This window comes from Anser cygnoides, chromosome 19, assembly GCF_040182565.1.
Source record: "Anser cygnoides isolate HZ-2024a breed goose chromosome 19, Taihu_goose_T2T_genome, whole genome shotgun sequence".
In the NCBI taxonomy this organism is placed as follows: domain Eukaryota; kingdom Metazoa; phylum Chordata; class Aves; order Anseriformes; family Anatidae; genus Anser; species Anser cygnoides.
Window position 1 is genome coordinate 9,036,337 of NC_089891.1, and position 14,624 is coordinate 9,050,960.

Consider the following 14,624-nt stretch of genomic DNA (forward strand, 5'->3'; position numbering starts at 1 on the left):
CTCACTTTTCCGCTTTCACACCTCTGGGCTGCAAATTCTTGTTCAAATTGCAGTCCAACAGAATAATTCATGCGAATACGAAGGGCAGAGTCAGGCCTTGTATCAGCCTTTTCAGGTTATTTAGTTGAAGACCTCGGGCACACTACACCCTCGGCCGAGCGGGGAGAATTGCAAAAGGCAGCCTTACAAAGGGCCTGGGGACATGGACCAGGTCTGCCAGGGAAGAATACATACCTAAAACCCCTTATTGCTATATCATCTCCAAATACACAAATAAAAGTACCAGCCAACTTCACAATATGAGCCCAACTCTGGATATAACTGCCCCCAGAGCTTCTTAGTGATATTAACAGATGGATTAGTAGCCGTTATCATTAAACATCACCACCAAGTGCTCCAGCACGGAAATTCAGATGTTTTTCAGACCAATGAAATCACACTAATTATGTGAGTCTCTCTTATTACCACTATTTTACAACGGTGCAATAGTATTTTGCTTGATAAACGATTGCACGATTTGAGCTTCTGCTGACGTGGAATAAAAGGTACAAAATGGGCAGAAGTTTCCACCGCCTTAACTGAAAAAGACATTTGTCTGCCAGAGTGCACTCTCAAATATTAAATCCCTCAAGTGATACTCAGGAACAGTATGCTGGTAAAAAGGCTTCTCTTTCTGCACAGCTGGGGTGCTAAATGCAGGCACTGCCAACGCAGTCTTCTCCTAAAAGTTCTTTCTAATGGAAAAGGTAAATTTATCATTTCCATTTCAGCTGTTACTTAAAACCTTTTGTATCAGCCAGCACAACACAAGGGAACATGCATTTGGAAATGCCAATAAGGAAGTCGGAAGAGCCTAATGCATTATAAAATAAAATAAAAAGCAAACTGTGGACAAAGGCAGAAAAAAAAAAGGAAAAGGAAGCTAGAGAACTGAATAGCACAGGAATAAAAGGGCAAGAAAATAAGCACTGAAATGCGTGCGTCTTCTTGTCTTGTTCTCCCCCAATATCAAAGTCATTAGAATGAAATAAATGTAAAAAGCATACAAATTGGAGGGAAAAAAAAAGGAACTTTGACTCCAATCAACTGAAGCACACGCTAACCACCACAGAAGTGTTCTATTCTTTCATATTGCAAAGGAACAATTTTCAGGGAGAAAACACTCATGTTCAGGTATTTTGGCAATTGTTGAGGGGAATTTTCCACTTGATCTTGAAATTCAAGGAAAATACAAACTTTTCAGACAGTATTTACATGGGAGAGCATGCACACGTACCTGTGCAAAAATAGCTTGACAGCACTTTGGCAGAATCCCAACTTTTAGAGCCCTGCACAGGGATCTTGCTTACAGCTTTTATCATAACGGCATGAAAGCAGCTCAGGCCAGAATACGAGACCAACAACTTCTGAAGAAAGCATCTTCATGCAAGAGTATCGAGTTTGATTTTCCCATATTTGTGTGAGTTTTGTTACAGATTAAATCTTTCTCCCATTTTGCAGAGGATCTAAACCACCCATAGCTCATTTTGACAGAGAAAAATTGAAAATATTTGTATGAAGGAGGAATAACTTACGATCTCCTAAATCGTATTATATTGTTCCATTACAATAGGGGTACTGCACTGTTTTTTAAATTCCTGAATGATCAAAAAGCCCTTTTATAGGTCTTTACATATTAAAGACAATTACTTTATGTTCAGAAGCACAAGAAATACTCATCAGGTCACACAAAACAGTAATCTACATTCATACAGACTCCTCTGCACTCCTTGCCTGTAGCCATTCCCTTCAAACATATCTCCTGGATAAAAACATTAAAACATAGTTTAAAGGTTCCTGCTAACATCTCAAAAAGCTGGCTTAGCAGCAGCCAACAGTGAGTACCACGATCTTTACCAGCTTTCATGTATCAGGGCAAATTCATACGGAGGGTCTCAGCACCCAATTAAAAAGGACAGAACTGAAAGTTCAAGATTGGCACATGTAAGCAGAGGGTATATCAAATGGGCAGAGAGGAGTGTTCAGTCTGCATTCACAACAAATGAAAGACTACAGCTCATACCAGTCAAAAAAAAATCAAGAACACCAAGACAGCATCAGGGCTAGGCATGCAACTGCTGCCTGTACCCAGCAACAACTGGCTTTTATACCCCATTCCTCCAACTTTTCAGTTACCTAAAGATACATGAGATTTGCTATTAACACAAAACAAACCATAGATTCTACAGCATATAACCAATATCGTAGGGATTTCAGTCCATACAACCTTTGTGTTGTCACACAACTGGAGATGCACCTTCAGAAAGTGCAGGTTAGATTTAATATTTACTCAAATACAGGAAAGCATTCAAAAATACTCAGAGAAACAAATGATACCAAGTGAAAGTAGTGCAGCTATCATTTTGAAATGCTCCTCTTGAACATTGGAAACTAGTGTGTACTTCACTGTTTATTTTTTTCATTAGGAGACTATTATTTTAATTCAGCAGAGATGTACATAGGAGAGGCAGGACGGGAGCAAGGAAGAAGCACAAAGCACCTCACATAACTAAGTGGTTGTACAGATCACAACTAGACAGACAGCAACGTGCCAGACACACAGAAGCAACAGCAACTCACAGAGTCTGGACAAGAGGAGATAGGGAAGGGCCAAGGAGAGGGAGAAGAATTTTTTTTAAGAGCTTCATTTGGAAGCCAGCTCTCAAGCATACATTATACTGAACTGTAACCAAGATTATACAGTACAACGTCCAGGATATCACCCTGCAGAGCCAGAGACATCATAACATGCAAATACGCCCCTTTCATTACTCGTTCCCCCTCCCGTTCTAATCAGCTACTGTTTGTGGAAAATCTGTATGCTCTCCGACAATCTGTGCTTTACTTGAATGCAGCACTCTTGAATCTTCTCAGACTGAACGGACAAGACAAACTACTGCCTAGACAGTAAAATACCCCAGGATCAGAATACATCTCCCAAGATACAGCTTCAAGCACTCATGTTATTTTACACACTGAACTCTGACACTACTTGCTCTCAGTATTTGACTGGGATCATTTCAAATCCATCACCAAAACAACTTTCTCTTCTAGTTTTGAAGCAATTCTGTTTTTCTGCTAATCCTTAAGGACATCAAAGTCTTACATATTCTTGGATCCTAAACCATTTTAGTATCTGCCTGTCAAAGCCACGTGACCCTGAAACAATACTCTAATCACAAATGGTGATAATTCAGCTCACTTGCACCTTCAGAATATCTGGTTTACTGCTTCGACACAAAATAATGCATAGTGATAAAACGCCATGACCTCACCTTCAGTATTTCAGGTTCTTTGATGTCCAGAGCTCCTGTATTCCACTGCTTTTTCATACTTCGATGTAATTTGAGATATTCGTGAGTACGTGGAATAAGCAGCCAAATCACACAGACAGCTGTCATAAATCCAAGGGCCATTCCAAACAAGAGTCCACTTAAGTAGCCAGGGAGAGGGATAATAAAGTAAGCATAGACTAACAGTGTTAAGAAGTATAAAGTTTTCACTGGTATTTCCGGTTGTTGCACATCCAGATTATTTTCATCTTCACTACTGAGCATAGTACCGTTTTCCTCAGTCACCTCAGGATCGAGCAAAGTTTCAGTAGGTTTATCAGTTTTGCTTTCATCCTCTATCAAGGAAAAGTCTTCAGAATAAAGTTCACAGAACTCCTCATCCTCTCTGCTTGCTAGTGCAGACAACGAGCATTTTTCAAGTACGAGTGAAGTTTTCGAACTCATGTCCTTTGTGTTTGCAGACTGAGAGCTTTTGGTCTCTGTCTCTTTTGTGTGTTCCTCGGATGTTTTTGACTGTTCGTTCTTACTCAGGTTAGAGTCGCTACCATAGAAGTCCCCTTCAGAATCACATTCTTCTTCCTTAATGCTGTAGTTGTTATTGCTTTCCAAATGGCCATTCAAACTGGAAAGGTTTGAGAGTTCTGAAGCACTTGAAGATAAGGCTTTGGGCCTGTGGCTACTACTTTCATCACCCATTATTTTACTGAGCAGCTGAAAAGGCTCACAGATGACTTCAGAAAGGCGTCTTTTAGTGTCTTCAATTTTAGCCTCCATTTCAGGTACTTTAAAAAAGGAACGAGTGTCAGAGGGAGATGTTAATGGAGATGAGGGGGCAGTTTTAGAATCACCACCTGTAGCTCGAGGTTGAGTGAACTGTTTGAACAGATGCAAGTTCAGTTTTGAGTCTGGCGGTCTGTAAGACACAGCTTCGGATTCTTGTTTAGAAGTGTCTGTAGACAGAGATTTCACTAAGGTTTTCATTAACTGTCTATGTCTCATCGGTGGGGTTGGTTCTTTTGGTTCCACATCTGTTGAAAGGGACTTGACTAAACCCTTAAAAGGTTTTGAACTAGAAACTGTGGATGATGCACTAGAGCAGACAACTGATCTGGAAGGAGATGAGGATGGGGAAGACGACAAGCTGGCTTTCTGTTCCACAGGTGGTGACGCACCTGATAAGCTAGACGTGTGACATGAATGTGATGACGGAGACAGGACTAGTGGCACTGCACTGAATACGTGAGATGCAGAAGGAGAATCCAGCAGCTTTACACTGTCTGCTGTTGGCAGAACTGCAGTTGATGAGGACAGTAGAGATGCAGAGTTGGCCATGTTAAGCGAGGTAGCTGGACCAGAAAAATCATGGCCGGTATGCTCAAAGCAGAGGTCTTCCTTGGCTTCAAGTGCTGTTACAATGCTTTGGTCATCTAGTTCCTCATCAAAAAATTCTTTAAACTCCTCTTCCTCCTCTTCTTCCTCCTTCCCAAATGCAGAGAAATGAATAGTGATGGTTTCTCGGGAGACAGATCGTTGGACCTGCACTTTTGGTGCTGACTGCTTTGAGGACATTTCACCAGTTTTCTCTGCATGGCTACTGTTCTGACTTGTCATTGCAGGTCCCAGAGACGTGTCTGAGTCTGTAAAGAAAATGTAAAACTATGTTAAATGATTTTTTTTCCTCTCAAGCATCCTTATTTTCAAGTGTCAAGCCAAACACAAGAGACAGGTTACATGCGATAGGTCACTCTTTTAGAGAACTAAAACACTCTGGACATTCTTCATCTCAGTGTGTTTAAAATTGTCTGGTCAAATTATGAACTGTTACTAAAGAAATTGACTGTAGATTTCTGATCAATTCAGTGCACATCAGCTGTTTTTACAATAGATAAACTAATATACCCACATTGTACATCAGCTATAGCTACACAGTATTTCAAGCATGTTATCGACCCCTGAAAGTGGACTTAGACTACATTTTCATGTAAAGCAAATATGCAAGTCAAGGTACTGGTGACCATACACAAAGATGGACCAGGAATTAAAAGATTAGCTCTGCCCTTCTGGCTGTGAAGCAGCACTTTATCTCCATTGTCAAGACAGCAAGTTTACCACTTTAGTAACTGAATTATTTTTCAGGAGCTGTTAAAATGCTGTAATCAAACTGTCACACTGAGTTAAGGAGAGGCCTTTGCGGATGTTTAAAGAGCTGTTCAGAAGAATGATTATGTGGTGGTGAAGAGATGTGCCCTTCACAAACAGCGGAGGTATTGAAGATTGCATTATCCAGCAAGCCAGTGCCACCTGTTTGTTGTCACCTTTCCACTAAAGGTTGTAGCCCTTTACAGCCACTAGAGGAGTTGCTCATGTAAACATTTCTTAAGCTGTCAGTAAAATGAGCTGGGTTAAACATTTTATAATAGCAGATCTTTCCTAGCTGGCTCATCCAGTCACACTGGATCAGAAGAGAGTATCTATCCACAACTTCCTACTCAGGATGGTTTTCCCTTTTATGGCTCCTAAATTGTTGTCTAGTTGATTCCTCATTTTCTCTAGCACTTGCATGCTTTCCAGTAAGGTGTTGGCTTCTATCCTCCAAACCCTCCAAAAAGTTAGTTTCAGTTTTGATTCAGTTCTGCTACGCACATCAGGGAGGCAGCAGGAGCACAAACAAAAACAAGCTTTCAGAACCTAGTCACATTTTCACTTGCCACCTAAAGAGACAAAATTCTTCCTCAAGATCAGATTCTGACTCCAGCTTTTACTGTGGAACTGTTTTCTTCTGCCACTGATGAAGCTGTTCCTCCAGCCCACTTACGACTCAACAGATCGTCAGCTTCCTGCCACTTCTGTGGGTCAAGTAGTTACTTACCCAGACAGTAAGAACTGTCAGTTATTCAGAAGTTTAGAGATATTACACATATGACCAATAAATGCATAACTCGGTGAGTTCTAAAGTTAGTGAGAAACAGAAGTCTTCCATTTCCTGGCTAGACCAGCACACCTGGGATCCACCAGCACACAAAACCCACGCTTCCTATAGACACGGCTCCATTTCACATAGGTCAGACAGCAGACTTCTTTTTTAAAGACAAATGAACCAAATTTATTTTGGGGAGTTAAAAAAACAACAAACAAACACCACAACACTGGACAAGATACATATCCAACTATTTCTATTTGCCTAATGCTGAACCATCAGCTCTTGCATGCCTCTAGCATTTTGTGCTAGTAGTGAAATTGCAGCACTGGCAAATCAAAATTTTGAAAGGACAAAAATTATCCACACGTCTTCCAGGTGATTCACCCATTACAACACTATACACTACGGAAGAAAAAAACAAAACACAACACACACTCAAGGCTTGCACTTGCATATGTTACTGCCATCAGCACAAAATGGCTGACCCTCTCCTTTTTGCCCCCGTCCAGAAGAATACTAATGTGTTACTTTTAAATCAGCTAGAAATTCGCTGTTTTGCTTTGATCTTTAGCACACTATGTTTACACTGTACAGTTAATTACCTTGTGTTTAAACACCAGTTGCCATGCTGTGCTAATGCAGTGCTAATTACCTGAAACAGATGAAGTTTACTTGCACAGACCAAATATACTGAAAAAGATTTTGCTGCTTCCTGAACAAGCAAGATTGTTTTACATCATGATTAACTAGTTATCGCAGAAAGGAAGGAAATTCTTGATTAGACAATATTTCTCTACCCTTAAACATGTTTCCATAACATGAATTATGTCTTACGAAAGCACATACTTAAATCAACACCATCAACAGGGCAGCACGAGCAAACTAAACCCAACCACGCTTGCACTTTGACATCCTCAGCCCATGACTGAGAGGGGGTAAAGTGTAGTATCCAATACCCTCAACAGCTGGTCTAAGTGGCATTTCGGTTGAGGAGACTGGCTTGCAGGAATGACCATTTCTATTTGGACAAGTAAGTGATTTTTAAGCTTGTTTGATCTTGCTGGTACTTTCTAAATCAACCCTCATTGCTTCCACTTTTTATTATCCCTCACTTCCTTCCCAAGCTGTTTAAAAGTGCTGCCTCCTGCCCAACGTCCCAGCAGCCCGTTTGAAGGGGCACAACTCCAAACCAACCATTTGCAGATCACATAGATACTTACAGAAATGTACTCTGCCATTGATTCTTCTTTTTAAAGCTACACTATGCCCATCTCCCCTGCTGCCTTCTTAGTTTTTTGTTGTTGATTCTAAACGTGCGAGGTATCAGTTTTATTTATGGAACAGTCAGTCCTGAATACATCTTAGATCCTCAGGCTTCAAACAATTCAAAACGTGAACTTTTACTTGTAAGGGCCGGAGGCTGATAAGAAAATAAGTTCTTTCCCCACAAAAGCCGGAACTTCGTATGCTTTTGCAGGGTGGAACGAGAGCGCCGTGCAACTAACTACTGCTTCCACTTGTGAATTAACCACCTGCACTCCCACCATGGGCCTAACAACAACAGGCCCTGATCCTCGCCCACTGGCATTATTTCCACAGTGCTGCCACAGCCGGCAACAGGAAGGCAAGCCAAGAGCACACGCATGCTACCTGGGAACGGAAGTATTTTCTGTTGAGCCCTTCCCCCGCTGAGCTAGGATGCTGTGCGGTGCAGTAGCTGAGGATGTACTTTCCGCTCGGCTGCCAACACATCGTCACCACGCCGTGATTCACCTGCTGACGAACAGGAACACCCAGGGAGAGACCAGGTGTTGGGCAGCGCTTGGTCGGCTTAGGCCACGACACCTTTTAAAAGCCTTGCAACACTGCTCTTACCTACACCAGGAATGACTAATTGGGATGCCTGCTAATGAGGGAGTGTTTCTGTATTTGTCTCATAGCACCCCCACCCCCAGTTCACCTTATGGTCTTGCACATGTCACAGAAAGGGCTCAACAGAATCAGCTTTGACAACTCCCTTTCAAAGACAGGAAGAAGAAAAAGCATCAGATATTTTTACCTTCAAGATCTTGGGGGCTGGCAGGGTAGGGACAGTGTTTATAGAAATAGCCAAGCACTCCAGCAATCTGTGCTTTTGCCTAACAGCACTCGGCTTTCTCCAGAACTGGCAAACCCTCTTACCTGCAGCAGACAAACATAAAACCCACCCTCCTTCACCTGAGCCTTAGAAACCATCGACTCTTTATCACTGAGAACGCACGCAGCACACCAGCAGAAGTCTATTGGCTTCCCCTGCACAGAGAGGGGACATAAATCATATCCTTATTTACTGCATAAGAAGTATTATGGGACTGAAGAAATCCATCTTATGCTTCGCAAAATCATGTTGCTTTTTCAGAAGCTGGGGAGGGAAAGGTATTTATGGTGTTACTACTTGTCCAAATGGCTTGCTTACCTTAATTACCTGTACATTTACCATTGTGTATGACATATCTAGAATGTATGTTTATGTCCATTCCGCTCTCTAACAAAGAGATCAACAATTTGAAAAGCAGAAGCCATTCAGCCAAAGGAAACACTTAGAAGCTACAGCTTTTCCAGAAAGCCACAGAACAGCTCAATCCACAGTGCAGGGAGAAGAGAACTCCAGAAAAAATCCTGCATTTTGCTAGCACGTGACTTCTGGCTACGGTAGTGGAAATTTTAGAACTCTTTTTTTTGATTCTGCATTACCGGTGGACAGGGCTAGGTTTCAACCTGGGACGTACTCCTTTGGTTGCAACCACGGCTATGGGGGGTAGGGAGCCCATGTACACATGGAAAGCAGGATAAGGCTTGCAAAGCAGATTACATTGAAAAGAAGACTAAAGCACTGGGCCTTCCCTGCTGATTAGACGGATATCAGCAATTAGAAGATTCATTGAATATATGTGTATGCATAAAGAATAGAATATGATGTTCAAAATAAGTCCGCTTTTCTCCTATCCGCAGACTAGGATGCAACTTGGGTGCATCCAGGATGTTTAACTGAGCATTTACTCCCTCTCATGGCTCACAACCCCATGGTGCACAAAGCACACCTGGACGTTTTCTCACCTTGTCAGGCAAACTTTGATGCACATCCAAACTAGCAATAACAACACTTCAAGCAATTCATGTGTACAAATGCCTTCTACTCAAACCTTTTGCATCACAAGAGGGACTAGGTTTTATCACTTTGAAGTCCATGGGTAAAAAAACAACATCCAGTTCTCTTCCAGGTATTGAGAATAGACTGAGATTTACTTCTGTTTGCATATGTTTTCAGAGCTCACAAGTTAGAATAACTGTCACATATTTACCTCAGCAGAAGCAAGCTTTCTTTTATAAGCATTCATTCTTAAAAGACACTGAAGTGCCTGTTTTAGACAGCTATACTGTCAGCTTCACAGATGAAACAAACCACTTGTTTTCACACTAATGATTTAGAAAATGGTTCAACCAACGCACAAAGCACCAACCAAGAACCATCTTAAAAGAACAGGTCAAAGTTGCACATACCACAAGTATTCTACCCACCCCATACACAGTTCAATTTAGCCACATTTAGGAATTAAGTAAGGGAAATTCAGTAGAGCAATTCAATGTTTTTTGTAATCCTTCAGTTGGAGAAACAGAACAGATTGGGTAACTAAATTCACACATATTGCAACAGGCCGACAATTCCAGTCACATTGCTGTGACTTAATGCAAAATCCACACAAGGGGGAAAGGGCATCCCCTATCAGAACACGTTCAGAAAAATTTGTAGCAAGGTTCAAAACCTGGCAGAGTATTTTGGGGGCTTACTGCTGCTAAACGCAGATCAAAAAAAAAGTGCTTTATACAAAACAGGAATTTCTTTCCTGCTGAGTAAAAAGTCTTACAGGTTATTAAAAAACATTTTAATACTTTTCCCTTTATCTGCCAGTTGCATCAGAAGAACAAGCCCTAAATGCTACCCAGGAAGCCACTAATTTGATTATTTATAATGCCACAATTTGACTTCATGCAGACTGCCACCACAGTTCAAAGGGAAAAATGCTTCCAACTGGTCACACTTCTGCTTTCACCCACAATCCTGTGCCATCTTTCTTTCAAGAGGCAAACCTCTTGGGAAATTACCATCTCCTAGGCCGGGGAAAAACGTGGTTCTTTAGGACTGACAGGGATCTTTTTTTCTTTTGGGTTACTCAATAGTCATTTCCAAGCTTCAACTTGTAGACAGGGAAACGATTCATACACTAAGTCTACTCTCCATTTGGGTAGCAAGGAGTAGTGAATTTGTTTGAGACTATCTTTGCAACAGCTACTTGGTTTGACAGAATTGCTACAGAAGATGTTACATCAACATATGACAGGACAACTCCAATGCATTAAGCCACTGGTCCTAAACCAGGCTAGAAGCATGCCAAATGTCTCCCAGTTCAAGAATACCTACCTGCACAAGGCAACTTGACCCAAGATACATATTTGCTCTCAGAAATTACAAATTCCAGCTGATTTAACAGAGACTTAGCCAGTATCTTCCTTCAAACACTGAGTGATATGGAAGGATTGTTGCTATTCTTTAAACTCGCTTAAAATAAATAACAAAACTCACCGCCTGACAAAATTCCATCTATTAAGAGCTAGAAGTCTTAATTTCAGGTCCTTCAAAACAAAGCCACAAGTATTAATGAGCCTATCTGTTACAGTATTGATTTAGGCAACATTTTAAATCAGAAGTTTACACCTCCAGTAATCTTACACCACTACTTTGCCACAGAAGTAGCCTAGGAAGCCAATTCCAGTGTATTTAGTCCAGAATGATCTCACTGAAGCGGAGATCACAGCTCATGGGATGTTATCTGCCACGTAAATTTCATCTCATTGAACTCGTTTATACCGTAAGAGACAAAAAAGGACACAAAAAGCAAATTTCAACATCCTTTCCTATCCCCATTCAAGTTTCTTATTATCACAAATGAAATTCCTCTGGAATCTCAATGAGTTAAAGGAATAATAGGTATTAACCATGGAATACATTAACATCCACTAGTCATTACTTTTAAATGAACTACACAAAAACCATTGGTAATTACCATCACCCGATCGCCCTGTGAAATCTGTGTGTCAGGGATCTGGTTACCCAGCCTGATGATAACGCTTTAAAGCTCCCTGTCCAACGAGAGCGAGAAGAAAGTTCATGCAGCTGGATTTGAGATACAGAAGGGAAAAACAGAGGAACAAAATAATTGTAAAACCTTTATACAGAAAATCTGGAGTTACAGATAGGGAAAGACAGGCTTGCAAGAAGCACAGAAATGGGGAATTTGATATCAATCAAGTAACATTAGAATACAGGCCAATGTGTTCAGCAGGAGCCAAGACTAGGATCACAGCAAATACTTCCCATAGCCAACATAGGTGGTGCCACCCTCTATACACTGTAATATATACATACAGCTCTTCCATAACACGTACCTCTAGCAGAGGTCAACCAAATCAGTTAAAACAGGTAAAATACCTCTATGAGGAGTTCTTTCTGAGCCTCATAAAAGAAGGATTCTGGTTTTGTGCAAGTGCATTTAAGATTAGAAAAATCCAAGTTAAATAATCATTGTTTAGCTATGTTCAGGAATGCCTGAAATCTTGCTTGGGACCTTTCATTTATAACGAGAACTATAAATCTACCAGAGGTACAAGAGGGGTTGTTTACCAAAATCTAGGACAGAAAGGTCAAATAAAAATTGCAATGGCAAATAAATAGTCTTTTTAAAATCCCAGTAATTTTGAAGACAAGCAATATTAAAAAGGTCCTTACTACGTGCTTGTATCTAAAATGCTTCAAAAACGATAAGAATTGTTAGATGTTAGCCAAGTGGGTCTATTTCTATCTTAACATTTTCCCCAAAGACCTAAGAAAGGTCAACTACCACATTAGTTTTTCTGCCTTCACCAAAAGATTACTTATTATTCCTTCCCATTCTCCTTCCATGACACATCACTTGCACCAAGAACTTCATAAAGCTGCACTAGAGTTTAATTTCGACAAAAAAGCAAGCAGTTAAAGGTTGTCAAAAAAAAAAAAAACAAACACTTGTCTTTTCTGAAGACTGAAGTGAAATAATTTAAAAGAAATTGAACATTTCCTCTAGTAGGAGAAAAAGAGAAGTTAATCCAAAGAGAGAAAATATGCAATAACTCATACAAGAACAGTAAGCAGTGGGCGGAGAAGTCACTGTAATTTACAACTTATTGCAACACTTATTCTTTTTAAAAACAAGAACACACAGAACACAGAAACACGAGGAGCTTACTGCAAACAGAATGAATTGCAGTTGCAGGACAGCAGAGACTCCCGGGCTCCTCGTCCCTTCCAGCCCGTGGGCAGAACCGTGTCTGTTCTGCTGGGCTTCAGAGGCAAGCCACAGTCTGCAGCCAACAAAGCAGCTCCCATCAGCACCAGATTAAGAACAGGGGCAGCAGCAAATCTGCCAAAGCATAAGACACAGAACTAGCTGGGAAACCATGTCTCTGGCAGTTAGCACAGTGCTTTTAAGTCCCCAGTGCTGGGAGCTGTCAACACAGAGGCAAGAAGGACTTCTGCAGCTCCACCAATCCGATGACATGTCTAGACAGAGGCTGCTGCCTTACCATCATCTTAACGTAGCATTTTCCAATTGCTATAGGTGAAATATTATTTTGCAACAGAACTGCTTCTCTGAAATTCCAAGAAGTCAGAAGAGGCGTGAAGGGAGCGTCTGTAGTGTCAGCCACGCACTGAGCCCGCAATCTGGTTCTTCACCTGCAGCTCTTCAAGAACTCTTTTCTTACAGACAAATCTCCAGCACTTCAATGAGATAAATATGCATTATCCTCCCTTGAAAATTCGAACTGTGCAGAAAACGAAAAGCCCTCCTACACAAGTTCAGAGATGTTCAATGGAGCTGTGTGCTGAAACCTTCAGAAAACATTCCCACCAAGCACAATTTCAACACAACATCTACTGATGTTTCCTCACCAGTAACAATGCTTCTGGTGAAGCCCCAATATGCTGAGTATTATATCTGTTAGTCAAACACTGGGAAAAGAACTGCTGTAGGATCTGGAAGTTGCTGTTACCATAGTCAGCTAATAAACTATGATTTTAGTTTTAACAGATTCCTCATACTTTCAAAAATACTTTCTCTGCTCTTTGCAGTAGATGCAAATTGCAAGGAAGCATATTTTCAGTAAAGTTTTACTCCTAGTTTACACAAAGAGAAAAAATAAAAATTCTAGCACATTATACTTTCTCCATTCACTTGCTCTCCTCCTATCAGCTACTTCATTCTTGTTTCTCTATCATTCATAATTGCAAACAACATGTAGCATTTTTCCATCCAAAAGATCTTTATTCAGTATACCAAAGTCAACTCCATTTAACAGTTCACAGGCACTTTATACGAGCTCTCATTCCCTCAACAGAACAAAACAAAGTAATAAAAGAATAAATCACACAACCAAATCCCCCTTCCATCACAGGTTTTGGAGATTCAGTCAATTGCAATATCACATATAGCTATCTTAAAAAAGGACATTCCAATACTTATTTTTCCACGTAACTAGTTGCTGGGATCAAAATCAACCCCCCCAAAAACTAATTTGGTCATGAGTGAGAAGAGAAGCACCCCAGAAAAGTAAACGTTTAGAGACTTTGATCTGAAAACTCCTGCAGCAAGGGATTTAGAAATAAACGCATTAGAAACAGAGCATGCACCAAGAGAGAGGGGTCAGCTTCTGGCACAGCCCAAAGCCAGCTTTTTCCACTTAGGAGAGCAGTTGTTTCAACCCTTTTCTCTTCTCTTATACTACCTGGATGAAGCAGCCTCTTCGGGGTCACCCTGCCAAACCAAAATAATCCACCGGTCCCTTAACAATTCTGAGCAATACACAAACAACTGCTGCATCTGTTCTCTTCTAAAAGGGAGGAGAGAACAAATCAGAATTACCTGGTGCTGTACAATGTCTGCATCTTTACAGAAAATTTGTTCATTATTAAAGAAAAAAATTAAAAAGATCTACACCCCCCTAAAAATTACATCTGATTGAGAGGGCAAACAGTGAGGTACAATACTAACCTATGCAGCACTGTAACTCTCTCCTTGTCTCTGTGGAGAGAAAAAAAGAATCAACTCCTCATTAATCTGATGAAAGATTATCTAAAACCTCTTTGGATTAGTCCACAGTTGAAAATGCTGTCCACATCACTGATTAAATTAAAGGTCACTATAAAAAACTTTAGGGGAAATTTTGACTAAGTGACTTACAGAAAAGCATGCTTCCAAAACAAAGAAAACCAAGCCACTTTTAATTTAGGATTTAGGGCA

The 14,624-nt window shown here is 40.7% G+C and overlaps 1 protein-coding gene across 7 annotated transcripts in view; it reads right to left on the minus strand.

Moving 5' to 3' along the window:
• The window catches only part of TEX2 (testis expressed 2), a 75,041-nt gene that overhangs the window by 47,098 nt on the left and 13,319 nt on the right, over positions 1-14,624 (minus strand). For all 7 annotated transcript variants that reach the window (XM_066980095.1, XM_066980096.1, XM_048064613.2 and 4 more), the window contains one exon: positions 3,315-4,969. In XM_066980095.1, the coding sequence (XP_066836196.1) occupies positions 3,315-4,943 (1,629 nt within the window). In that variant the 5' untranslated portion in view covers positions 4,944-4,969. The remainder of the gene's footprint in view (positions 1-3,314; positions 4,970-14,624) is intronic.